The 26,600-nt window shown below is 40.8% G+C and overlaps 3 protein-coding genes across 3 annotated transcripts; 1 reads left to right on the top strand and 2 right to left on the bottom strand.

Annotated features, from left to right (window-relative positions):
* Positions 1 to 61: 61 nt before the first annotated feature.
* On the top strand, positions 62 to 5,341 carry tmx2a (thioredoxin-related transmembrane protein 2a). Its single transcript, XM_030738957.1, has 8 exons — positions 62 to 319; positions 466 to 526; positions 933 to 1,046; positions 2,633 to 2,709; positions 2,986 to 3,092; positions 4,484 to 4,549; positions 4,638 to 4,767; positions 4,874 to 5,341. Exons 1-8 carry the CDS (start codon positions 131 to 133, stop codon positions 5,024 to 5,026), a joined length of 897 nt encoding a protein of 298 aa, XP_030594817.1. The 5' UTR covers positions 62 to 130; the 3' UTR covers positions 5,027 to 5,341.
* Positions 5,331 to 18,450, bottom strand: zdhhc5b (zDHHC palmitoyltransferase 5b). The gene is made up of 12 exons (XM_030738956.1): positions 18,325 to 18,450; positions 14,641 to 16,127; positions 14,041 to 14,162; positions 13,691 to 13,848; positions 13,263 to 13,435; positions 12,983 to 13,085; positions 12,766 to 12,857; positions 12,379 to 12,511; positions 9,919 to 10,027; positions 9,664 to 9,770; positions 7,935 to 8,860; positions 5,331 to 7,492 (listed from the first exon to the last, which is right to left on the bottom strand). The coding sequence occupies exons 2-12, from the start codon at positions 14,787 to 14,789 to the stop codon at positions 7,387 to 7,389; spliced, it is 2,178 nt and encodes a 725-aa protein (XP_030594816.1). The 5' UTR covers positions 14,790 to 16,127; positions 18,325 to 18,450; the 3' UTR covers positions 5,331 to 7,386.
* Positions 18,451 to 21,301: 2,851 nt separating this feature from the next.
* Positions 21,302 to 25,981, bottom strand: clp1 (cleavage factor polyribonucleotide kinase subunit 1). The gene is made up of 6 exons (XM_030739440.1): positions 25,889 to 25,981; positions 24,183 to 24,457; positions 23,989 to 24,096; positions 23,777 to 23,896; positions 22,510 to 22,647; positions 21,302 to 22,395 (listed from the first exon to the last, which is right to left on the bottom strand). Exons 2-6 carry the CDS (start codon positions 24,453 to 24,455, stop codon positions 21,709 to 21,711), a joined length of 1,326 nt encoding a protein of 441 aa, XP_030595300.1. The 5' UTR covers positions 24,456 to 24,457; positions 25,889 to 25,981; the 3' UTR covers positions 21,302 to 21,708.
* Between the last annotated feature and the right edge of the window lie 619 nt (positions 25,982 to 26,600).

Below are 26,600 nucleotides of genomic sequence, written 5' to 3' on the forward strand. Positions count from 1 at the left end.
GCCAGCCCCAGAAACTACGAAATCGCTCGCCTTTGGCGCATGCGCACGGCAACCCGATCGCTGAATGACTTGACTTCAGCTGTCATTTCTCCTCCAATCTCCGTCGCGGTGGGTTGTCTCCTGTGCCAGCATGGGTTTAATCACGGGACTCTGCGTTTTTTTGTACCACTTACCTCAGATTTACAAATGGCTGCTGAAACCGTACTATATCACGTCGGTCCTCTTGACCGTCTCCTTCGTGGTGGTGCGAAAGACCCCCGGTCTCTGCGAGCACCTGGCGACCCAGCGCGAGGACGGCAACTCCTGCGACTTTGACTGGGTGAGCATGGTGGGGGGTCGTGTTGCGGTAATACGTGCGGTTACCTTTGGTGGGGCTAATTCGGCCGCAGAAATATGTATTAGTGAGTAGCAGCTGCCTAATTTGTCACAAAGTTCTTAAATTGTTTGTGTCTTTTTGTTTTACAGAGAGAAGTGGAGATCCTCATGTTTCTCAGTGCAATAGTGATGATGAAGAACAGGAGAGCAAGTAAGTAGCCCACCCCCCACCACACACAAACACACAACACACACTGTGTCATATGTAAACTTACTGATGTAAGTGTGTGTTTACACTGTAAACTACTAGATCACAAAAGTGGCCCAAACATGCATGTGGCCAATGATCCAAACTACTCAGGGAATCATAGGAAGCACCAGAATTATGTTATTTATTTTTGGCAAAGTCAAAAAGGACGCTTGGTTTGTGTCTTTATTACCTGCAGCTGTTAACCTTTAACCACACAGTCTGATATTTAACTGTTTCAACTCCTTGATCTGATCTGTTGTGCAAACATTAAGGTGGTGGGAGGGGTTTGATTACACACTGCAAGGGCAACGGGGTTAAGGTGTTCCTCTGCTTTTCATTCATTGTTTCCTGCTCTTTGTTTTTTCAGTCACACTGGACCAGCACGTGGGGAACTTGTTCATGTTCAGCAAAGTGGCCAACACCATCCTTTTCTTCAGGCTGGACATTCGGCTTGGCATCCTCTACCTTGCACTGTGCCTCGGTCAGTGGTCTCTCAAGCCTTATGCTTCCGCACCCATATATATCATCCACGTGTATACAAAGCATGGGAGTTCCTTATAAACAGCAGGGCAACCGTCTGTAACAACCATCTTTTAAAACTGTGCAATGTAAAGCGTGTCCCTCGGGAACCAGACAAAGAAAGCACCGATAATCTAAACACCAGTGGTTCTTAACTTTTTTAGAACAATACAAGCAAAATACTGTTTAATTCAATCAGTGAACTGTTGTGGAAAAGGTATAAACCAATCCCCAGTCTTTAGATAGACACTGATACTGCACCCACTCTTCAGTTAAAGAGGCATGTTAATGAGAATAGGAGTGGTCTTTTGTTCTGCCACATTAATCAGTCAGATGAGAGATAATGTCTCTGCTCCTCTGTATTCACCTTGTGCCGATACAGTTGTGGTCAGAGGTTTACATACACTCACCATGAGGATGAATGTCACGGTAACGTTGGACTTTTAATGATTTCTTTGAACTGTTCTTTTGCCAATCATCCCAACTGGAATGACGGTACAGCATACAGCTTTAATAACTTTAAAAAAAGAATTGTTAGAGTTCATTTAAACTGGTTGGTTTGCTGGCATGGAACAGACTTTTAAGCATAAGAAATTGTCAGCGACATCACCGTACAGAAGAGTTTTCTTGTACTCATTCTGATTTTTTTTTCCAGTGAAAGTGAGGAGCAATGAGCATGTATTTTTACTCTGAAGTCCTGCATTTTTCAGCTGGCAGAGACTTATTTTTTTAAGCAGAAAGTATCACATCTTTTCAGTGTTTGAAAATGTGAATGACCTTTCTCCCTTAAAACCCACTACAATTTGCTTTTGGTAAAGCAGCAACTGGATTCCCGCAACTTGTTTTCTTTGTTGGCTGATTAGAAACTGCTCTGTCTCACCTGCCTACAACCAGCACTCTGGAGTAAATGTGGTTTTTTTTTTGGTTTTTTTTATTAAGTGGCCTATAGGTGGTGCCATTGTGTACGTTTTTTTTGTTGTTCTTGTTTGCTGTCCTTAAAAAAAAAAAGCATTTATTCATGTTTTTATTTCATATTCATTCACCCTTTTATTACTCACAAATGAGACATTACATATTCTTGTTTCCAGATTGTTATTTTTGTATTTCATGAAAGTGTATTAATTTATGTGATGTTTAAAAAGTCATCTTTATTTCACATATTATGGTATTTTAAGTGAAACACTGCAGAAAATCCTCACATGCCTTACATGGCATGGGTAAAAGAAATGGGGATGCTTATATACTGCCTTTCTGTAATTATTATGATATTCCCCCAAAACAGGCATACTTTTGTTTACATGAATAATGGAAGCGAGCCAGTAAGTAGCTCAGATGAGCTCTGATTCAACTGTGTGGTACTTTTTTAAATGCATTGAGCATCTATGGATGAACAGAGATTACTGCTCAAAATCAATACTCTATCTTAACATGAAATAATGCTTTTAGTGTTTTGGTCTAAATTTACCCTAAACTGATATTTTTATTTTATTTTTTATAGTTTTTATCCTTTTTAGCTTATCAGTCTGTTTATCTGTGTTTTGTCTGTAGCATTTGTCATGACCTGTAAGCCACCTCTCTACATGGGCCCAGAGTACATCAAGTACTTCAGCGACAAGACCATTGACGTGAGTCCCCTCTGATATCTGAGGACCATTTGCATGTACAGTAGTGCCACTGATCTCTGTAATGTTCTGCTGGGAATTAAATTTTATTTAGAAGTTGGGGTGATTTAAGTCTTTTAGCACTTTCAATCAAACATGGAAATCCAGTTATATAATATTATATTAACAGCATGTCTGACATTTAAAATTTCATCAAATATTTGACCTCCCTAACTGACCTGCTTGGAGAGGTGGGTTGGTTTGAGATCTACATGTAATTTTGTGTTCTTGACTCATTAGGAGGAGCTGCAGTGTGACAGTCGTGTCACGTGGATTGTTGAATTCTATGCCAACTGGTCCTCTGATTGCCAGTCCTTTGCTCCCATCTTTGCAAGCCTTTCTCTCAAGTAAGAAATCACATCACTCTTACTCCCTTTACATTCAGGTCTCACACATTTCTCTGTTATGTAGGGGATTTGCCTCCCAGTAATCAAGACATACTCTTTCTTTTTATTCTAAGGTTTTATGTTTCAGGACATAATAAAAAAATGATTTAAATACAACTTCAGATGGACATGTTACACCGAGTCATTTATTTAATAAAAATGAAGCCAAAATGCAGAAGCAGTGTGTGAAAAATGTAAGTACAGCCCATGATTCAATAGCTTTTAGAACCACCTTTAGCAGCAAAAACTGTAGTAATCATTTTCTGCATGACTTAAACAGTCTGTCACATTGCTGTGGAGGAATTTTGGCCCACTCTTCTTTACAGCATGGCTTCAGTTCATAGAGGTTTGCAGGTGTGCATTTAAACACAGCATTTCAGTCAGGTTGAGGTCTGGCTTTGACAGAGCCACTGCAACAATTCTTTTTTTCAGTCATTCTGCTGCTGTGTTTGGGATCATTGTCCTGTTTCACAGCCCATTTTCAGCCAGGTTTTAGCTGTCAGACAGATATCTTCACATCTGATGCTAGAATACTTTGGTATACAGAGACGTTCATGGTCCACTCAGGTCCTGTGGCTACAAAACAAGCATCACCGTATTTGACATTTGGTATGAGGTGTTTTTGCTGATGTGTGGTTTGTGATTTTCTCCAAACATGGCGATGCGTGTTGTGGCCAAACTTTGATCTCACCGGTCCAAAGGACATTATTCTAGAAGTCTTATGGTTTATTCAGATGCAACTTTGCAAACCTAAGCCATTCTGCCTTTCTTGTTCCAGACAAGTTGTAGTTGTTCACTCTTTTTCTAATTGTACTGTCACGAACTTTAACTTTTAACATGCCGAGGCCTGCAGAGGCTGAGATGTAGCTCTTCAGATTTTTTGGTTTCTCTGAGCATTGAACAGTCTGACCTTAGGGTGAGTTTACTGAGAAGTGCACTCAGAAGAAGTTTGACAACTGTTCTGAATGTTTTCCACCTGTGAATAATCTTCCTCACTGTAGAATGATGGACTTCAAATTGTTTGGAAATGGCTTTATCATATGTAATCTGTCATGTTTTGTTGTTCATCTGAGGTTGTATTTACTTCATTTTAAGACCTGTTAAGGACCATTTGATTTTTTTTTTTTATTGTATCCTTATATGTAAAAACCTTAGAATTAAAAGACCGTACACGTTTTCACACAACTCGATATTTTATCTCATGTGAAGAAGATGCACATTAAAAATTTTAAAAAGTCCCCTTGCAGATACTCATGTTTGTCACGGGTCTCACTGTTGTAAAGTCACTTGAAATATAAGATAATCTAATTTTTAGCCAAAATGTGTCATGTTTCTTTCTTTGTATTCTGCAGGTACAACTGTGCTGGACTCCGATTTGGGAAGATAGACATTGGTCGCTATGAAGAGGTTTCAAAGAAGTCAGTTTTTTTTTTTCTTCACTCTGCCTTTAATGATCCAGTATTATTTTATGCTTTCCAGAAATTTTCACATACTTTCTCTGAACAGGTACAGGGTTAGTACTTCTCCTCTGACTAAGCAGCTGCCCTCAGTTCTGCTTTTTCAAGGAGGGCGGGAAATTATGAGGCGTCCAATGGTGGACAGCAAAGGTAGAGCTGTATCTTGGACCTTCAATGAGGTACGTCTGATCACATTATAAGAAAACACATGAAGTTAAGACCTGAGTAGGTGCTGCTTGCTTAGACATGCAGACAATATAATTATGAACTTCATTTCACCCACAGGAGAACATCATCAGAGAGTTTAACCTCAACGAGCTCTTCCAAAAATCCAAGAAGCTGAACAAAAGTCGTGGTTCGAAGGGAGAAGAGCAGAACAACTCTCAGCCACAAGAGGGTGGCGAAGAGCTGCCTACAGAGAGCAAAAAAGACCAGTGAAGAAGAGGGGCAGCATCAAGTCTCTGCTTTTCTCTTAAATACCCAGCAAAGCTGACCTCATGTACATGGTCAAATGTGTAGATGATGCAGATTGGAGCAATGATTTGGAGGCATTTTATTACACTAAGTTATTAAAGTACAAAAGTTTTTTTTTTCCTACTTTTTTCCACTTTCGTCAACATATCATTGCTTCATGTGGACTTTTGCTGCCTGTATTTATGAATTGGTTTGTTTACCTTTTTGTCACAGCCAAAGTAAAATATGAGAACAAGATTGTGTGTACCGATAAAAGATTCAAGACAAATTCACTTTCAACAGTTTGACCTTTTTATTTTGACATCTTTTTAAAAATTCTTTATAAGGCCATTTTGGATTTTTTTTTTTTTAAATGTTCTTGTTACAGATATTTGAAACTCGTTCCATTCATCACAGCCAATGACAGCAATTTTTTTTTAATCACACATAGAAGTATACTTGCTATACTCACATAAGTTGTTCAGTGGCCACCATCTTTGGCCAGAGCGGGAAGAAAAGTTAGCACAGGTTCTTTTTCTCTGCACGTTTTGCTGCTTTGTGTCATTCATGTTGCTTCTTTTCTGGTTGTCACCCGCACATGAACCAGATGGGTAATTGACAATAATCTCACAAGAATGCACACCAGGGAAGCAGCAATAAACCAAAAAAAATTAAGTAATCACATGCACAATGAAGACAGCCTGGTAGGGCTGAAAACTCGTACTGAACAGTGATACTTGTGCTTCAAGCATGTAATTTCTCCCCAGTATGATGCGCCACATTCCTTTGATATTCTACTGCAAATACAGCTGTGGGACTTAACAGAAAAAAAAAAAAAAAAACTTTCTGTAATGCCCAATTGAGAAAGACAAACACCTCTTCTGATTAATCCCTTTCTCTACATGAATGTGGGTATCAAAGTGAAAAGTGTACTTTTTAACAAAAAATAAGCTAATGAATCAAAAAAAAAGTCTAATTTCTTAAGAAAAGTGTAAAAAAAATTCGATTAGAAAAAATAAAAACATGCTTGCTTCACTATGAATGGTTTCAAGGCAAAACAAAAACCCAATGAAAACAGTCACCAATTGCAAACCAATCCCTCCCTACGTTATTCAGTGGCATAACATTAAAATTTAATGAAAAATATACTTGCTTTCTTTTTTCTCTCTATCAAAAAACAAATCTGAGACTGGTTTGAAATCGTGTCCAGAACTACAAGGTTTTGTTTCTCTGGTGAAATAAATAAGCCCTTCCCCGCTGCCCCTATTTGGCTGGCCATCTGTTAAAGGTATAAGGTTGCTAGCGTCTTGATTGACCGACAGACAAAAACCTCTCAGAAAATAAGAAAATAAAAACACCAAAAAGACAGACAATGATCTTAAAGCTACAAACAGATTTTGCATAATGTCTCTAGCATAAACATTACAAGCGTACATTCCACAAAGATGCTTGTGCTGCGATTGTGAGAATTAACATTTATTTGTGGCTTTAGAAACAAAACAAAAAAAAAAAAAACAAACAAATTTTTTGCCACTTCAGGTGTCCGCCAAAAAGAACATCATCATACTCTTTGGACAATGAAAACTACAGCAAGAGTGCTGATTGGCTGATGCAGCCATCATTTCTCAACAGGCAACTGATTTTTAAATCGCTTTCGTGAATAATTACATACAGTATAACTGCCACCGTTATCAATAGTCATCTTCAATACCTGACAATTTCACCCAATAATAATCTGTATACATTTATATAAAACAATATTTAAAAAAAGATTTATAAAACTAAAATGATACTGTGTTTATAAGATTGGACTCTTTACTCCATCTCTTATCAATATACAGGCTTTGTGGTCCGTTCAGATATTCTTATTGGTCAACAGTCTATAATCCTCCCTCTTTAAAATTTTACATCCACTGGATAAAGGCCATCCTTTCGATGAGTGTCAGACACCACTGTCAATACTCTGCGTGTGCTAATGTACCAAAGTAAAATGGCAAATCACCGAATAGCTATGCGTGCTCTATAGACGTATCTGTACCCAGCCGCGATGATCCAGTCGAATCAGTCTATGGCTCACAAAGTGGCTAAATGGAGACAATTGATCCCTGTGAAAAATGAACCAGTGTCCCCAGTTACTCTTTGTTCAAATCTGAAAGGCTGGCAGAGAAGATTGGCCAGTGGCATTACAAAGATAATAAAGTGAGTACCAGACAGGCCTGCTCCTTTAGTCCAATGCAGCAGGAACCTGCAGTCATGAATAATATCCAGCTCTGTTAAGAGACAAGTGGAAGTTGTCCAGTGACTTTTTCCCATCCTTGTGGCAGATCATGGGGGATGTTTGTCACTTAAACCGATATCTCATACGTGGTCCCTCCGACGCCGGTCACCTTCTTCACCCCGCCCCCTGGTTTGGATGTGGTGTGATTAGCCAAGACTGGGCGAGAGGTGGATCTGATTAGACAGCCATCCGGAGGGAAGGAGCAGGGGAGGGGGGGCAGATTAGGGATGGAGAGAGGGAGAGATGCAGGTGAGTGGTTCTATTTCAAATATAAAAATAAAGCTCAAACAGTGTTTCTCTACATAAGATCTTGTAATGCATTTGGTAACTACACTAAGTGAGGACAGGGAAAAGACACAAAAGGCTACAAGACAAAAACACAGCGAACAGTCAGACAACATAACCAAAAAGACTTACATAGACATGTCTTACTATTCAAACACTAAACAAGTACAGACTGACTGTAAGTAAAACATGGAGGAGGAAAAGGAAGACTCACACAGATCATGGAAGAAGAGGAGGGCTGACACAAACCAGGAAGGAAGAGGAGTAGGAAAAGGAGAAGGAGGAAGAAGAGTAGCAGGCTGACGGATCTGGCGACGGATCACTACTCACTGTGTAGCCTGTTGCCCTCCTCCCCCTCCCAGCACAGTGCCTCCTACAGCAGGCCGAGGCTTGTGCTGAGACCCTGCCTCCATATTGTAAGACAGGGACTTGCCTAGGGAGAGGCCGCGAGGAGGTGGGGAGACAGGGGGCTCTAGCGATCGAGCCCCAGGGGAAGAGGATGAGGAAGAAGGGTTACGAGGGGCACGAGAAGAGAAGTCCTGGTTATGCTGAAGTAGGTGCTGGGTCTCAGGTGGCCCAACGGAGGAGGGAGGGGGAGGGCTGACAGCACGCAGGTAGGCCTTGTGGGGGGAGGAGAAAGTGGCAGAGCCCTGGAGCAGCTGCCCCTCCCTCTGCTGGGCAATCTGAGCTGAGAGGAAGGGCGACGTGTAACCCTGCAGCGGAGTACTGGGTGACACCACCTCAGTCTGGCCTATTACAGTTGAAGTAGGAAATGGCGCATGAGGCTTGTGTGGCGACAGCTCATGGGCGGCAGACTCGAACTCTGGGCTCTCGGAGGGTGTTAGCAGGCTGTCATAGGACAGGCTGCCATTCCGAGGCGTCTGATTGGCCAGGCTTTTGTAGCTGGTGTCTGTGGTGCCCTCTGACTGGAGCGTGGCCAGCGGGTTATGCGCAGTGTGTGCTGAGCGTAGGCTTGAGGAGTGTGAGCCACCAGTGGACAGAACCAGAGAGGATGGGTAGGAGGTGTAGGAGCGCCCAGTCAGGGAGTAACCTGACATGCCCCCTGACACCACACCAGCAGTCCCACCAGGGCCTCCGGGGCCCTCGCACCTTTCCCCTCCCACTCTGCGCGCCCCTACACTTCCCCCCACCACTGTGGCCCCATCCAGGCTGCTTGGCTCTGAGCGGTAGCTAGGCTGGCGGCTGGACTGCAGGATGGAAGGAGATGGAGAGTCGAGACTCTCTCCACGGATCATCTGAAGAGGAGAGAGGAGAAGAAACAGACCAAAGGGGAAAGGGTAAGGAAAAGTGCGATGAAGATGAAAGCGGGAGTAAAGAGGGGAGGGAGAAAGATGGAAATTACCACCTTACCATGGGAACAGAAAGCAGAGCAGAGAGCAATTTTGTACAGATTCTAACAGAACAAAAAAAAAAAAAAAAAAAAAAAAAAAAAAAAGAGTGGCAGGGAGAACTGGATGCTTGGCCAGTGCTCTACTCCATCATCACACTACTGGATTGGGAACATTGATTTGAACAAGCACTAACGCTGCATGTCAAAGACTGTGTGTGTCAACACATAAATGGAAATATAAAAACATACAAAACATGAAGTACACACTGCAGTCAATGCAGTCTCAAGGGGAAAGGAAAGATCCATTCAAACACACAGACAGCCAAGGGGATACAAATACACACACACACATACTGAGACTTACTGATCAACCGATGGCCACTGAATGATCAATTTCAAAGTAAAAACAAAAAAAAAGAGGGTCATGTATTAACCATCGAGGAATTTAAAGGGGGAGGGCATATAAGCCACCAGTGCTTTCCTTGTTTCATGCATTAAGGTTAAGCACATTTGTGTTTTTCCTCAATAAGATTTGTAATCATTAACAAGGCTGTGTGCATTTTAAAGAAGGCATTTTGATTTTATTTTGTCTCTTTTAAATGTGATAACTTCACTCCCAGCTAACTGTTCATTTTCTATACACTATATATAAAGTTATGCAAATAGTTTACGCAGAGTACTTTGAGGTGACTGTAAAGTGAGATCTACCTTGTTGGGATGTGTGAGAGCAGTGTGGTTCCTTCCTGGGCTGTTGTAGGTTGGCCGATACTTATACATTGATGGCGTAGGTGGAGCTTCAGTCAGCAAGCTGCTCTCTGAGTGACAAGACACCAAAAGTGATATTTGAGCAAGGTGTGTTTATGAGAAGAAAACAAATATTCATCTGTTTACACAAGAAATAAGAACTCTCTGCATATCAAGTGGTGAACTAGGTTCAGTTATGCATTTGTATGTGCATCTCACCCTCTGTGTCAGCACGGGGGAGGCCAGGGTAACGAAGCTCTGGCTTTGGAGGAGGCGGAGCTTCTGCATCTGCTGACTGGCTCTCCATCTGATCTAGACTGCTCTTGGACTGTAAAAGGCACACGGAGAAGTTTGCAGACATGCAGCATTAGGGTGTTATCAGGCTGACAACAGAACTAAAACAAAAGCCATTGAGTGAAATCAGTGGTTGGATTGTCTGGCACAAAGATCTGTAACAACTTTTTTTTAATATAAAGTCTTGTTCCATAAATGACTCTTCAGGAGAATTTCAGGATCCCGTGGGAGTGGCGTAAAAAAAAAAAAAAAAGAAAAAAAAATGCAAACAACAAATACATTTACATAATGCATTTCCCATCACATAGATTCTTGCATGTTCAGAGTTTGCAAACTCAAACTATGGAAACTTAACTTATTCAGACACACGCCTCCCTCAAAAACCTTTGTATCAAAGTTGGCACAATATGGATGTATTGATTTTTTTTTTTTTTTATGTAAGATTGTCCAAAACTTATGAGTCAGCCCTCATTTCTTTATATTTGGTAGCAAAATGGGAAACAGGTGATTTATTGAAACATGTGCAAACATAAATGGTATATGGTACAGCACATAAGGCAAAGTTTGTACAATTCTAATGAGCTTGAAAGTCAATATTTGGTATGACCACCTTTATTCTTCAACACAGCCTGAACTTTCTTCTGCCGCTTTCTTGTAATTTCTTTAAGCAGTCTTCAGGAATAGTTCTCCAGGCTTCTTGAAGGACATCCAAAGTTTGCTGCCTTTTGTTCTGTTCTCTGTCAAGAAGACCCCACACTGCTTCAATAATATAGCAGGTCCGGGCGCTGAGAAAGCCAGTCCATGACTGACAGTGTTCCATTGTGTGTTTTTCTATCCAAGTATGCTTTTACTGTATTGGCAGTGTATTTGGGATCATTGCCATGTTAAAAAAAATGAAACCGTTCCCAATCACACGCTTTCCAGGTGGGATGTTTGAGTGTTAATAATTCCATCAATTTTAACAAGATCCCCAACACCACTGGCTGAAATGCAGCCTCAAACTCATGTGGCAACAATTTGAAGCAAAAATTTCAAACTTAGACTCATCACTCCATAACACCTGTCGCTACTGATTTTCAGTCTAGTTCTTGTGTTTTGTTTCTCCCTGTTTCTCTTCCTTAAAAATGACTTCTTGACAGCCACTCTTCCACTGAGACCATTTCTGATGAGGCTTCAGTGAACAGTAGATGGATCAACTGAAGGGCCAGATGCATCTCTCAGGTTCTTTGTCAGGTCTTTGCTTATTTCTTAAGGGCATGCTTTTCAGATACTGTTTATCTGCTGTAGATAGTTCAGGTTTTGTTTTTTTAAATACCTGCCACTTCTTCTTCTGTTCACCACACAAACTGTTATCTTTGGCATTTTCAAAGATTCAACTAAAGAAATTGGAACAATTTATGTGTTTTTAGTAACAAAGTTCCTAAAGATACAATTTAAAATGGGTTCTTTGCTAAGTTGTCTGTTATGTGTAGAGACAACACTTGCATGTCTTTTTATTGCTTGACTGATTCATAGGTCAGTGTCACGTGGCTTAACAAAGAAACAAAAACAAACACATTCCTCTGAAAATGGTCAGGTAAAAGAACTGGGCTGGAAATGACTGCAAAAGCAGCCGATGTTAAAAGAAAAACTTTGAAAGACTTTCAGAAAGCCTCGAAAGCTCAAGACCATTTTAAAAATAATGAGAAAGTCTGGCTTCTATGAAGCCAACTATAAAGAAATAAAGGGTATCTCAAGATTTTTGCACAGTACTGTATTCTTGCACATGAACCCTAAAATAGACCTGCTATGTTAATTTCCAGGAAAAGCATCTTGAACAGACGTTCTACCAAAGCTGAACTGACTCCAAGATTCAGCTTATATAATGAACCATTTGTCTTAAAACAGCACACAAATTTTATTAATTGAATTAATTTTCACAGCTTTTGTTAAATTATTCTTTTAATTTAAAGCACTTTGGAGAACTTAATCAGTGGATGCATAAGGGTAATAGAACCTTAACAGAAAATGAATAAGATAGAGAAGAAGAGCACTACTATGATGTTTTTCAGGCTTTTCTAACAGGATGGTCTGCGGAACTACAACTGCTGTTACCATCCAGCAGCTGCAGTACCAATATAAACTACACAAGCTGCCTGTTAACAACCAGAGTTTCTATAGTGCGCTTCACTTTGTAATATTTATATTAATAATGTGATGTTATGAAACCTTTATTGGGACATGTGAGACCACCTGTTGGATTTTTTCACTTGTTTGTTGGTTCCACAAATATCCTCAAAGATACAGAGAAGCTTGCACACGCACCAGATTTCTCTTCCCTAAAACTGATCCCAGTTATAATATAGACATACAGCATATCTGTGGAGCTGTTATATCCAGACTCACCCTAGTGCTATGCCGGTCATTCTGGATGCCGTTGTCCAGGACCTTGGCTTCTAGTTGGGCCTCAGTGAGAGCTGGTCTAAGAAAAGGGGGCTGTACGTCCACTGTCTGCCGGCTCCGCCAACGGCCCATGTATCTGTAACATATACAAATATTTAAAATGATATAAACCAACTCTGTTGACCAACACATAATCCACTCACACCAAAGGTCTGTATTATATATTCAATTACCTCAACAGACCAATATGAACTATAAAAGAGTAGCGTGGAAAAGTGGAAGGGGAGTGAGAGCAATGGAAACAAAGAGGTAGTGGAAAAAGAATCACTGTAGAGCTGAATATTAAACAGGGGAGTAAATAAATGAGTGCAGAGGAGAGAGACTGCTGACCTGGGGGCTTGGGAGCTGCAGAGTACATTTGTAATATTCCTCAAGCAGCCGTTGGTGAAAGGGTTAACACCTCCCCGAAACTTCCCTGTCACCTAAAGAGCGAGGGAGAGAGACAAAACAGTAAGATACCTAACAAGCCACCTACAGCAGTGCAAATCATGTCTGACTTATCCAAGTAATGCAGGTCATGATTTACACAACCAGCTCTGGTATGTACCTGCTCATTTGTGGTTCGACCGCGAGCCACCAGCACAATGTGGAACCCAGTCAGACCAGCGACTGGGACAAAAAACAGACCAGCCACACACATCACAGCCATACTGAGGGGGGTGTCAAGGAAATCACATAAAAGAAAAAAAAAAAAAGCAAAACAAAACAAAAAGCAACAACATTGTGAAAAGATACAGGAAAAGGTAATCCAACAATGTGTTTTGTGTTTGTGCTCCATAATATATGTTCTGCATTTTTATAACTGCAGTGTGCCAGCTAAAGGATACGTAACAGCAGCATGTGGTGTGTCCAACTCCTGGCGGTGGTGCAGGACATAAACCAAACCAAAGCCAAATACGTCCATGATGTGGGTGGTGAGAGAAAGTAAGAACAGGAAGAAATAGCGATAATTCCTCCGACCAATACAGTTATTCACCCAAGGACAATGGTGGTCAAAATCCTAAGAATAAATGAAAAGAATAAAAGATATGTCTGAGAGAGAAATTATAAGGATAAGCAACAACTGAAGTACATCAAAAATCACGTGTCCACACAATTTCCACCTCCCACACTCACACATGGAAACTAAGAATAGAACAGATCTAGGCTGTGTAGTCAAACCACACAGGGTGCACTGAAGCTCACTATGAAATCAGGACTTTCTATTAACACTGAAAGACACTATTAATGCCGGCATACACGTATAATTATGTACCTCCACACAGTTGTCGCACACTGAGCAGTGCGAGCAGCGCGGTGGTCGGTAGAAACGGCACGTTGAGCACCACTTCATGCGCACCTGGATGCCCTTGATCTCCACTGTCTTATAGAGTGGAGCGCGGAAATCGTCCTCTTTATCCTCATCCTCCTCAGCTGCAGACAAAAGACACACAATCTGACACTACACTCACATCGTAAAAATCTAATAATCATATCGTAGGATCTCCCTACATTATATCATATTTTGTGAGTATTCCAACAAATCATCTTATTTTGCATGTACTTTAAAACCATTGCACATGCATTATTAGGGTGTGATTTTTGACTCTGCAAACACAAGTTTACCTCTGGGGAAGATTCCAGGGTCCATAAAAGTGGCCATGCAGAAGTTGGCGAGGGTGAAGAGGAAGATTACGGCATTATATATAGGAATGACAGAGGAGAAATACTCTGACAACCACGGGCACCTGGAGAGTGTTAAGAAGGATGGAAACAAAATTACAGTTACACAAGCTTGTACAAATCCGCACACTTGGTGGTAAGATGTGGAAGGGGAAAAAAAAAAAAACAAGTAACATTTCAAACTTCATCATCAACTTCTTATAAGTTTATGTGCAAGCTAAGCAACTGCCCACAGAATCTGTTCAGTGGCAGAAATGGGAGACTGCTTGTGTTGGGGTGCTGATAGGTGTGACTGTGATAAACTGTGAGCAAACGTTGCTGAAAAGTTAACGACAGAAACTTTCTCTGAATGAATAAACGTTTAAGAAACGGCACAATTTCACACTGAACATAATGCATATGAATATTTACACATCCTTCCAGCAAACACTCATGTCCATCTACATGTATGTACATACAGTTGTACATACAGACAAGTATATGTGTATACACGTAGACTCTTTAAAACCATATCTGATATGAAACAAACCAAGAAACACTCACGTGAAGCAGAAGAAAAGCGTTGTGGCTCCAACGAGGAAAGTGGTGGCTGCAGACACCGGGACGTACCGGCTGGGTCGAAACGGACGGGGAGGAGCAGAAGCAACGCCACCTACTCCTCCCCCAACCCCCCCACTGCTGAAGCCAGGCATCAGAGAAAGAGAGAGGGTGGAGGAAGACAGAGAGAGGCAGGTAGCTATCTACTGTCTACCTGCTGTAAAGGGGTGCTTTCCAGGTCAGAATGGCGAATATGGTGTTCGACTGAGGGGAGGGGCCATAGATACAGACTGGAAAAGAAAACCAAAACTATGCAAAGCAGCAACCGAAGGAAAACACAGGAGATTTTCTGTGGCCAGACACTAAATGGCTCCCAGCACTAATATAATCACTAAAATCAGAGGAATAATTCTTTTTTGTTTTAAATTTTTACATAGCAGCATACAAACTGCTATGTGTACAGCTTGTTGTAAATATTTGTGTGCATAATCTTAATAGAAGCTTAGAAAAGCAAAACTATACAAGAGCAGTGTGATACAAAAATATGTGTAGGTAATTCATAAATATTTTTGTATGGCTTTAATGGAACCGTATTTGGTGCAACAATATAAATAAATCTAATCTTCTAGTACTGCTCCCTGGCACCAGCGTAACCGTTAACACTGCTGTGCATATACACAAAAGGATCAGCATTCATGCACACAACACTGGAGCAGCCTGACACTCAGTGTTTACATTAATGCTCCATCACTGTGCTTCAGTTTTGATTATCCCACTCAGAGAAAATGAAAAGACCAGAAAAATAAAGAGGTAAGAGGTAGTGGGTGTACAGCCAACAGGCCAAGAGCAGAAGCACATGGAGGAGAACAGGCAGAGGATTGAGCGCAGCAGCTGCTGATGACTTCTGTGATTGTCCCGAGAGGGCTTATTTAGGCACTGGGTGGGTGGAAGAAACTGAGGATAGTGGAGAGTTCCAGCATTTCAAACTTAGTCCACAAGTGAACACAACTAAACAAACAAATTCAATTTAAACCAGTTGTGGGAAGCAGCTTAACATCAAATTAAAATCCAGCTGGAATTTGTTTTCAAAAAGCTGATAAAAGAAAAAAAAAGAAAAAAAAGAAAAGAAAAAAAAAAAAGTCTAGCCTAGTAAAATAACTCAAATAACGAAACAGTCCCCGGATCTTCTGAGACCCCTATCGTCAGTCTCCGTGTTGTTAGGGGCACAAAACCAAATCATTCCATATGGAAGCCCCGTATATGTCACCGAGATGTCATCACTTTTCGCTGGATCTGGGTCTCCCACCTCCAAATTCTCTGCAGATCAAGCTCATTACCCATATTGTGTCTCTTAGAGAATGCCACGTACAGCTCGGGTGTCACATGGTCAGCTACATTTTACACTTTTTCCAAAGAATAATAAAATAAAATAAAATCTTTGGTTCCTTTTCTTCTTTCACACCCGGGCTCTTTATGTAAACTGCTGGACAACCCTGTAAGAAAAATATATCACACAAAAGTCAATGGGCAGAGCTAAAACAGAATTATAACAAATTTGTTGCAAATAATTTAAGCTGAAATAAGCCCTTGTCTCAGATCAATGGTTTCTAAACAGTTTGTGCCTAAGGTATACCTGTATTAATATTAACAGAAAATCTATATGGCAAGTAAAATACTGTAAAATATTTCTTAAATTATAAATTGTTAGATGAAGGCCCTTTTAGTAGTAGTAGTAGATTTGATGCATTTGGATTAACGTGCCACCTAAAAATTACTACTTTGCTTCACACAAGAAAGCAATCTTGTGGGCACTGGGGTAGCACAGCGGTTGAGCAGGTGACCACATATGCCACGTGGTGGTGCAGACAGTGGAGGTTTGAAGAAAAAGAAGATATCTTTTTTACCTCCTTGCTATCAATCAGACCCTCTGATGTGTACAAATATAGTGAAGTTAAATCTCGTTCATTATTTTTTGTGCAGCTATAACAATAATAGGGGCGACACAGTAGTGCACTACCACATCACAACAAGAAGGTACTGGGTTGGTATCCAGCCTGGAACCTTTCTGTGTAGAGTTTGCGTGTTCTCCCCGTGTTTGCCTGGCTTCTCTCCAGGTACTCCAATTTCCTCCCACAGTCCAAAGATATGTGTGGGTTTAGGGTCACACCTACGGTGAGTTCTAAATTGATTATAGGTGTGAACCTGAGAGTGAATGGTTGTCTGTCTCTATGTATTAGAACTGCAACCATTCTGGCGAGAGCTCGGATAGGCTCCAGCCCACCTGCAACCCTGAATTGGATAAACCGAAGATGAATGGACATGCATTCTGAAGGCCCACCTGGCTTTTAGGCACACCAATACCTCTAACCCAATACCTGGGTAGAGGTATTACCTCTAACCCAATACCTGGGTTAGAGGTATTTGTTTTGATAACAACTACATTTGCTTTCATTTATTTTCTTTGTCCTATGTGATGGTAAATAAAAACCTTTGCACCTTTGACTGCTGATACATAATTCACCTCAAAAGATAACCATGGCGTGTGGAATTAGCAAATATATGTTTTAAAATATATATACGATAAAGGTTTTTTTCTTCTTTTTTTTTTGCTTTGCAGGTAGCTGTCATCAAAAATGTATTTCCTTGTAAATTACGAGGGCAAAGGTCTCAGTTTGATTTCACAACAAACCAGACTCGCTGACCAAGTTCCTGCTTTCCCTATAAGCTTTCGTTACGCTGTGTTGGTATTTCATCATAACCCTGTCACCTCAGTGCCCTCAGGTATTCAGATGAAAACATCTTACACGAAGAGAAACTGCAGACAGACAACGATCTGTGATGAGGCTACACGCCTTTGACGCGCGCACACACATACACAAAAATCAAGCTAATTTCCGTTAACTCCTGCAAAAAAACTCGACCGTGAAGACACAGAAAACGGATCCGGAGCAGCAGTGTAATCCGATCGTTTGGACACACCCCTCACTTCAACAGTTATCCCTGCTACCGAATGGCAGAGAGCGGTGTCAATAGGTAAATACCTCATTTACCCCACAACTACGACTATAATACATGTTAATCCTACAATCTCCCTGTCCAGCGTTGCCTGTCATGCCACCGCAACAATTTACACATCGCAAGCTACACCGTTGTGGCCAGTCAAGCAAATGTCATCAATTTTACACACTTGTACTTGATTGTTGCCGTCTTGTTTAAATCCACACCCCTAGACTGACTATGACTCGATCTTAAAATGAAACGTTTTACATACCAACCGTTAAACAGCAGGCCAGGGGAGTGCTAGTATTGAGTCAAGACCAGCTAATGTTACCATAATCAGCTCCCAACACCGTGAACCTCATAAAAATACATAAACCACTGGTTTAAAACCAACAGCCGCCGGGAAGCGCTATCTCCGGGGACCTACAAAAACCGATCCAAGCACAACCCACATTTGGTAATGACCACACACTGTGTAGATAATCACACAGTGAGCTTTTACCTAGCCTCGAAAGTTTTTTTTGTTGTTGTTTTGCGACACTGAACGGTCCTTTACCACAGCTATAAGAGTTAGCTAACAGTAGTTACCTGGCTAGCATGGGAGCGGACAGAATTTCATTAACAACTGACGAGACAACTGTAACTACTTTCAGCTGGACAATCACTTAAAAGAAAGGGTAAAGCACACACCTAATGTCGAACACTCGAGGTGTCTTGCCTGTAGGGTGTGAGTCGTTTCGTTCCTCCTTGAGTTAGCCTCTAGCAAACTACTTAGCTCGCTTGTTAGGCCGACGTAGGAATCCCGGAACTAGCCCGTCAGCCCTCAGGTGGGACGAACAGCCAATCACATACAAAGGAGGCGTGGCCTCTGGGAAAGACAAACACTAGGCGTGATGGTGGAGTCTTAAATCAGTATTAAAGGTAATTCCAGATAAATAACCCTAAAATAATATGCATTATATTCTTATATTCTTGGACATCAATTTCAGAAAAGCTATAAGTTTGCAACAATAAAATAAGATTTTTATGCAACAAACAAGGCCAGGCTTGTAATGCATTTATTGCAATGCAATAAAAGTGAATAATACAATCATTTTTAAAAAACGAAACAAAACAGAAAGTACACGTGTCACACATTTTTAAGATGTATTGTTTTCAAATATCTACATCATTTGGAAGTTGTGTTTCACATGACGAAAGTGTGCTGAGAAGGTGGAAGAAGAAGTTTGAGCAGTTGATGAACAGGAAACTGAGAGAAGAGGATGGATAAAGGACAGTTAGTGAATCAGGAAGTGCAGAGAATTGGTAAGGAAAAAGTAAAGGCAGCTATAAAGAAGACAGAGTGTAAAGACAGTGGATCCAGATGACATACCTGTGGAAGTATGGAGATGTCTAGGAGAGAAGGCAGTGGACTTTTTAACCAGATTGTTTAACACAATCCTGGAGAGTAAGAGGATGCCTGAGGAATGGAGAAGAAGTGTACTGGTACCAATTTTAAAGAACAAGGGTGATGTGCAGAGCTGTAGTTACTACAGAGGGATAAAGATGATAAGCCTGTTTTGAAGCTAGGCACAGAAGAGAGGTGACGATCAGCGAGCAGCAGTATGGCTTCATGCTGAGAAAGAGCACTACAAATGTGATGTATGTTTTGAGAGTGTAGATGGAGAAGTATAGAGAGGGTCAGAAGAAGTTGCATTGTGTCTTTGTGGCTCTAGAGAAAGCATATGAAACTATGGTACTGTATGAAGAAGTCAGGAGTGGCACATGAATAATGTGAAGGTGGTGCAGAACATGTATGAGGACAGTGAGACAGTGGTGTAGTGTGCGGTAGGAGTGACAGATGGATTTAAGATGGAGGTGGGATTACATCAGGGATAGACTCTGATCCCCTTCTTGTTTGCAGTGGTGATGGACAAGTTGACAGATGAGGTCAGATAGGAGTCACACTGTGATCTGTAGTGAGAGGTGGAAGAGATCCTGGAAAGGTGGAGATATGCACTAGGAATGAGAGGGAGGCAGGTGTAACAGTTAAGCTGCAAGGAACCGAGGTAGTGAAGGTAGACAAGTTTAAATATCTGGGGTCAACTATCCAAAGTAATGGACAGTAATGAGAGAGGTGAAGAAGCAAGTGCAGGCAGGGTGGAGTGGGTGGAAATGAGTGTCAGGGGTGATTTGTGACAGAAGGATAGCAGCATGAATGAAAGGGAAGGTTTACAAGATGCTAGTGAGACCTGCTATGATGTAAGTTTGGAGAAGGTGGCACTAGCAAAAAAGACAGGAGGCTGAGCTGAAGGTAGCAGAACTGAAGAGGCTAAGATTTTTATTGGGAGTGACCAGAATGGACAAGATTAGAAATTATTATATCAGAGGGACCGCTCAGGTTGAGCGGTTTGGAGACCAAGTTAGGGAGGCACGGCTGAGATGGTTTGGACATGTGCAGAGGAAGGATAGTGGATATACTGGACAAAGAATCCTGAAAATGGAGCTGCTGGGCAGGGGGAAAAGAGGAAGATCACAAAGAGGATTTGTGGCTGTAGTGAAGGACGACATGCAGGGGGCTGGTGTGACAGAGGAGGATGCTAGGGATAGGCTAAGATTGTAGACGGCAGATGATCTGCAGTGGCAACCCCTAAAGGGAGCAGCCAAAAGAAGATCTGAAAATTCTGCTTGCAAAACAGTTTTTAAAACCTAAATTCACAGAAGTGTGGAAAATCCAGCAAAAATGCTTATCTACCTGCCATGTTCCTTAAAAAATAAATGCTATGTACCAAAGAGAACAGCTGCTGTTCATTAAAAGACAGCAATTACACTAGATACTGGTTTGACATAAGAGTTTTCTTTGATATTAATTATAAAATACTTTTGATGGTACACTCACTTTACTTGAAATTCCCCATACTGTTTCTTTTTCACAAAATCTACAATCCAGGTCCCAGATGGCCTTCTCAAACTCCCACAATAGACCCACCTACGATGAATCTACACCCTGCTGGTTGTAACAAATGGTTAATGCTGAAACACAGAAAATAGGAGCACAGAAATGCTATATATGCCTAAAAATAAAAAAAAATAAATAACAAAAGACTTCAGAAAAACACAAAAAATATTAGAGAGAAAAGATTGAAAGAGAATAAATGTGCCCAAAATAATTTTTACCACATGGTTACACTGAATTATCTGCATAGTATATCGTCTGAAATATTTGCACATATTGTACATTACAGTGTTGTCCTTGTGTATTCTTATAAGCTGTGTTCCACTCAGTGTTCATATTGTTGTCATACTTAGAAACGTATTTGCACTGTTAATGTGAAAAATTAAAAGAGCATATGGGTCTCAAGTGTACACAGTGAGCTTTAGTATAAGCTGGTAGGTGTTTACAGAACAAATGTCAAATGATCTCCTACTGTAGTGCTCCCAGTCATCACTATGCTGGTACTGTGTTTGTGTGTGTTTTAATGAAGCCTACAGGTTATTGTTGTTTGCCTCACTTTTGTCAAAACAGATCTGTTGAATAAAACCTACTGAACAAATGTTCATCATTCCCAGTTCATTAGGTACTGAACATAAAATAAAATGTTAGTTTGGAAAACATGCCGACAATGGAAGATAGTGTAATTAAAAACACACAAAACTTTTTACCTTTAAAATTTTATTACTCAGAGAAAAAAATGTTTATAAAACAGATTCTGAAAAAAAATATTCCTGCTTTTATAATACATAATTTTCCACAGCCATCTATGCAATCTGCTCTATTATTTACAGCTTCTTTCCATTTCTGTTAGGGATACAGCAATTGTTAAATTCCCAGCTTATAGATGACTGTTTTAGTCTTTTAGCCCCTCATCATCCTGTCTTTGAAGAAGCAGAAATTCAATCATAAAATGTATGAAACTGGATCTCAACTGAAAACAAGATTAATATCAACCATATCAATTCCTAATTTCAATACTTGAATCTATTTTTTTCTGTAATGTACAAACAAGATAACCTTATAATAAAAAGGAAACCCAACAGGACTTCTCCCCTTGACACGATCCCCACTTGCCAAGTCTTCTTCTCTGAGGTCTTGCTTCATTTCATATCCATGAAGCGGATGTCCATGATGAGCAGAGTATGTCTGGGCAGGGGTCTAGGTGCTGGGGAGAGCACTTTCATCACCTGTGCCTGAGTATCTACATGAGTCACCACAATAAAGCCACACACAGGGCTCTCCACTATACCCTTTCTAGCACCTTCGTCTCCATCCTCAGCGCTGCTCACACTTAGGACATGGTACGTGAGGTCTCTACCTGGAGTCACAGGCACCAGTTTTAGCTGTGTGTCATCCTGAGACATTCCCAGTGGCAGACACGAGTCCGGGATGGATGGGGCCCCAATTTTGTAGATGCGAACGTCTGAGAAACGCACTTCAAAAGAAAAAGGGTAGTAGGTGACTCCACGAAAGCCGTAGAAATACTCACGGATCTTCTCATCCCGAGCATCCCGCCGACACTCCTTGGAGCGTTCCACCACTCCCCCGGACTTTGGTAGGAGCACAACGCGCACAAAGTGAGGGAGGTCTCTTTTGAGTTCATTGTAGAGCCTCTCATGGTCCAACACCAGAACCACATCAACCTGAAAGGTTGAGGCACAGTGGACGAGAGCCTGGTATCCAGAGCCCTTCACCCAGCCACAGGTGTTGATGATACAACCTCCTACGCTGGCCTTCCTGTTCACTTCACAGCGCTGGGAAAACACTTCGGCCAGGCATGATGTCAGCTGCATGTCACAAGAAAAAGATTTAACTGGTCAATAGCTGATGAATACATATGAAAAAAAATTTTGTTTTGCCTTCAAACTATGTCTGGAAGGGTCTAGACTCTTTCTTCTTACCTTGTTATAAAGTTTGATGTTGGTCCCTGGAGTAGTAGAGCCAAAGTGGTAGACCAAAGGAGCCTGGACTGAGAAACCCTCCTCCACGTCTGCTGGGCGCTCAATGCACAGCGCTGACACTGTGCCAGGTACAGACACCTGAAAGAGCAGAATCTTCTTTTACTATTCATAATGGTAAAAACTGCATATGTTGTTTCTTTAACCCTATAACCCCGAATGCATCACCCATGGCACAACATACTTCAAAAGTGCTGCCGTTTGCAGACTTCCGGCAACAAATACTGTAATACCCCTATATGGCTGTGAAGTACAATTTCTGGGCTTTCAGGGACCATTTTAATTTTTCCGATAGGACAAACGGTCACAGAGTTATGGTAAAAAGTTCCTTTGATCAGCTGACTCGGCGGTGATATGCTATGTCTTAACCAGCTGTTCACGGCCTGTAAGGGCCGGAAACCAGCGCTTCAGCTGCGATCACCCGAAGTTAAAGGGTTAATTGAGGTCCACAGATTATTTAAAAAACAAACAAAAAATAAAACAAAGCTACAGATTAAAAAAAAAAAAAAAAAAAAAAGGTCTAAGGTACACAGTACTATCTGTAAGAACACTAACCATGCTTCATCATATGAAAATAAATTTCTGTCTGTGTCACAGGTAAAACAAATGTCCTATACCCGTTATCACAAACTCTTCATTGCAGTTCTTGCTACCAAGGGTGGCAAACCAGTTATTACATTTAGGGGGAAATTACTTTTTCACACAGGGCCAGGTAGGTTTGGATAGCGTTTTCCCTTAATAAATTAAATCATCAATTAAAAACTGCATTTTATATTTACTCAGGTTGTCTTTGTCTAATATTCAAATTTGTTGGATGATCTGAAACATGCCACTGTTACAAAGATGCCAAAAAAGAAGAAGAAAGAAATCAGGAAGGGAGCAAATACTTTTCCGCAGTACTGTATGAGCATGTACCTGTGCAGTATCTTCACCCTCAGCCGTTACTTCTATTTCCACTAAAGGCGTAGGTGTAACTGATCTCTTTGTCCGAGTGATGAACATAGTTATGGAGTGTTACAGAAACACCTATTTACCGCAAAACCCCACAATATAGTTAAAACTATGTGAAACAGAATCAGTAATATATTTTTTTTAAATCCGCGATACAGTGAAGCCACAAAAAGTGAACCACGATATAGCAAGGGACAACTGCACTTTAAATATCAGCCAACTGTTTAATGTTGATCATGATAATTCTACTTGATCTTACCCCACTCTGTCCAACATCGAGTTCCACAAACGTTGGCCTCCTGCCAACCCTCACAGCATAGCTGAGAAGCAGCCGGCACACTGTTGACTTCCCAACGTCTGTAGGTCCCACCACCATCACCTGAGGGTTGATTAATTATTCAATTTTAATCCAAAAATCATTCATGGGATCTCACAAATTCCTGAAAGTAGTTGTTTCCCATCCAAACATACCCTTGGTCCCCTCTCATTGTCACGCTCTGCTTGTTTTCTCATCTGTTCAAGGGCTGCATGTGTGTTCAGATAGAGCAGCATGGGCGTATCCTTGGAGACGTAAGCCACCTGTGGTAACGACAGCAAGATGATGGTTATGTTTTTATGTATTTAACCTTTTACAAATCTGCCAGGACTCTCATCCAGATGCTCACCTCTGGCTTCCCATAAAGATTCACACTGCAGCCTTGCCAGGTGAAAACTGCAATCTTGGAGCCTGGTCCAAATGTGTACTTTTTGTTTCTATTTAGCTCGGAGCCAAACACCTCGCCCATTCCTGTGAGGAGCTCCAGCTCAACTTGTTCGGCTGCTTCCCCCGACTCCACCTCAAAGCGAAGTTCAGTCTCCTTCTCCAGGTCATACCTGGTACTGGCTTTCCCAGCTGCTGGGGCATCTTCGCTTGTCTTTTCCACCCCCTCTGTTGCCATGACTGTCCAAAAGAAATTCTTGGTTAATTTGGCGACAGCAGCATAATAAGAAGGAAAAAGTGGTAGTAATTGTAGTAATACAACAAAACATTACACACTGTATTTCCAATAAAGCAATCCTTCAAGGAAAGTGGTCTTTGGAGCATGAAAAAAAGCAACTGAACTTCTTTAAGTTTCTTGAAGTGGGGGGGTTGTCCTCTGGAGGTGGTCACTGACCCACTATTGTTCAAGTGCATAATCACATGCACCAATATGTGAAAAAAGGCATGGCTCATTACACTCAGTGGTGTCGGGTTTAACCATGGTCAGACTTCACCCCACTCTATTATTTAGCTTGTGTTTTGGAGTTTTTAAAAAAAAAAAAATTTTAGAACACAGTAGGTAGGTGTAGTTAACACGTAAATGAATTAACAACCAATTAATTTTGACATCAGAATTACGCTTCACATCAGTGGTGTAAAAGAGGCAGCTGTTTAATTACTGTTGTGTTATCAGTGTTTGTGTTGGAGTGTTTTCCTCCCTTCCTTCAGTCATTCCATCTCAGATCAAAGTGTTACAACATTTTCTGCTCATCCATCTCCGATTTGCCTAAAATTTTTATGGTCCAAAGCTTGGACACATATGATGAATGCTCTGATATTACAGCTTCATATATCAAATACTTTTCTTACTTTTTTAAAGGCTTAGTATTGGCAAGTTAAAATAAGAAAACAAACAAAAGCAAAACTGAAGCCGTCCTGTAAAGTCCAATATTTGAGCACACACTCTTTATGTCTTTATTTACCAAGAGGGTTCACATTGCAAAAGACAACTAGTGACAATTTCTGATAGGGATATAGTTGAATTTCACAATGACCCAAAATCAAACACGTAGAATAAATATAAACATTAAATTCAGTCTCGATAATGCAGAAAACGCGATTTTCATGTTGGATTGCGCAAATATGACAAGTTGTACCACAAAAACAAAAATATCACTATTAGTTCTATTTTATATTTTAGGAAGTGTGACTTCCTACTGCATGGCACTGAATAGGAGTGGCCCGCCAATCTCATTGTACATTCTGTATAATGACAATAAAGACATTCTAATTCTATTCTATTTTTATGCAAATCGGAGATTGTGGAGCAAAGTTTTTGCCCTAAAACCCACCGCGGCCGCGGCAAGCTTGGCTATCTGTTAGGTGTAACGGATAAGTCAGTCTGCAAAAACACACCTGGTTACGGATAAAGACAGGTTCAAGTAAAGCTAAGGGTGAAACCACCATACAGATATTAAACAAATCAACAAACAAGCTAGCGGGCCACGGTTAATTCAGCCTTTTCTAAGATCAGTAAAGGCGGAATGACTGCTCACAACCCCTCCAGATGACTCTTGTAATACCAGGCAAAGTCCGCGGATTAATAATTTTTAATGTATAAGACTTACGCACCAATTTCAAGCCTTATTGTAGAGAGAAATCGGTCCCCTGCTCACGAGGAACTGCTCAAGTGGCTGGCCGCGTGATGATGACGTCACACCATCGCCTACCAAAAAGTGATTCGCCGATGTTTGTTTGGTTTGGGGGTTTTTTTGTGTGTGCTTTTTGTCTGATAATATTTTATATATTTGTATCAGACATTTTGTGTGTGTATATATATATATATATATATATATATATATATATATATATATATATATATCCGGTTTTGCAAGTATCTTTATGACTTTGCATTATTGTACCAACTCTGTTTTATATTATAATCAATCCAGTCATTTTTGGCCAGTTCAAATATCGTTATAGAACTTTGATATTTGTTGCAGTTTCTGTTTCTCTTTTGGCCAGATCTCTCTTGAAAAAGACATTTTTATTCTTAATGAAAATTTTCCCTGGACAAGTAAAAAATATATAAAAGTCACTCTGCCAAAAATTGACTGCAGCTTCTTCCTTGTGACAGGAATGTTCTTTCTACGGCAAAATGACTCAATAGCATTCACGAGACAGACACTTGACAGACTATAGGTCATCAAGTCATTTCTTCTTCTTTCAGCTACTCCCTTTTAGGGGTCACCACAGCACATCATCTGCCTCCACGTCACCCAATCCCCAGCATCCTCCTGTCACACCAGCCCTCTGAATGTCCTCCTTTATTACATTCATGAAC

This window comes from Archocentrus centrarchus, chromosome 10 (genome assembly GCF_007364275.1).
Source record: "Archocentrus centrarchus isolate MPI-CPG fArcCen1 chromosome 10, fArcCen1, whole genome shotgun sequence".
NCBI classification, from domain to species: Eukaryota; Metazoa; Chordata; class Actinopteri; order Cichliformes; family Cichlidae; genus Archocentrus; species Archocentrus centrarchus.

Bases quoted from the DNA above. Each gene is read 5' to 3' on its own strand.
- zdhhc5b (XM_030738956.1), bottom strand. From the start codon at position 14,789: ATGCCTGGCTTCAGCAGTGGGGGGGTTGGGGGAGGAGTAGGTGGCGTT. The intron at 13,849-14,040 runs GTAAACTTGTGT...TTTTGTCTGCAG, and splicing joins CCCTGGAATCTTCCCCAGAG to CTGAGGAGGATGAGGATAAA. The intron at 13,086-13,262 runs GTATCCTTTAGC...CACCCCCCTCAG, and splicing joins ACACCACATGCTGCTGTTAC to TATGGCTGTGATGTGTGTGG.
- clp1 (XM_030739440.1), bottom strand. From the start codon at position 24,455: ATGGCAACAGAGGGGGTGGAAAAGACAAGCGAAGATGCCCCAGCAGCT. The intron at 24,097-24,182 runs GTGAGCATCTGG...TCGTTACCACAG, and splicing joins ATCTTTATGGGAAGCCAGAG to GTGGCTTACGTCTCCAAGGA. The intron at 22,648-23,776 runs GTAAGATCAAGT...CTGCTCTTTCAG, and splicing joins TCGATGTTGGACAGAGTGGG to GTGTCTGTACCTGGCACAGT.
- tmx2a (XM_030738957.1), top strand. From the start codon at position 131: ATGGGTTTAATCACGGGACTCTGCGTTTTTTTGTACCACTTACCTCAG. The intron at 320-465 runs GTGAGCATGGTG...TTTGTTTTACAG, and splicing joins ACTCCTGCGACTTTGACTGG to AGAGAAGTGGAGATCCTCAT. The intron at 3,093-4,483 runs GTAAGAAATCAC...TGTATTCTGCAG, and splicing joins TTTGCAAGCCTTTCTCTCAA to GTACAACTGTGCTGGACTCC.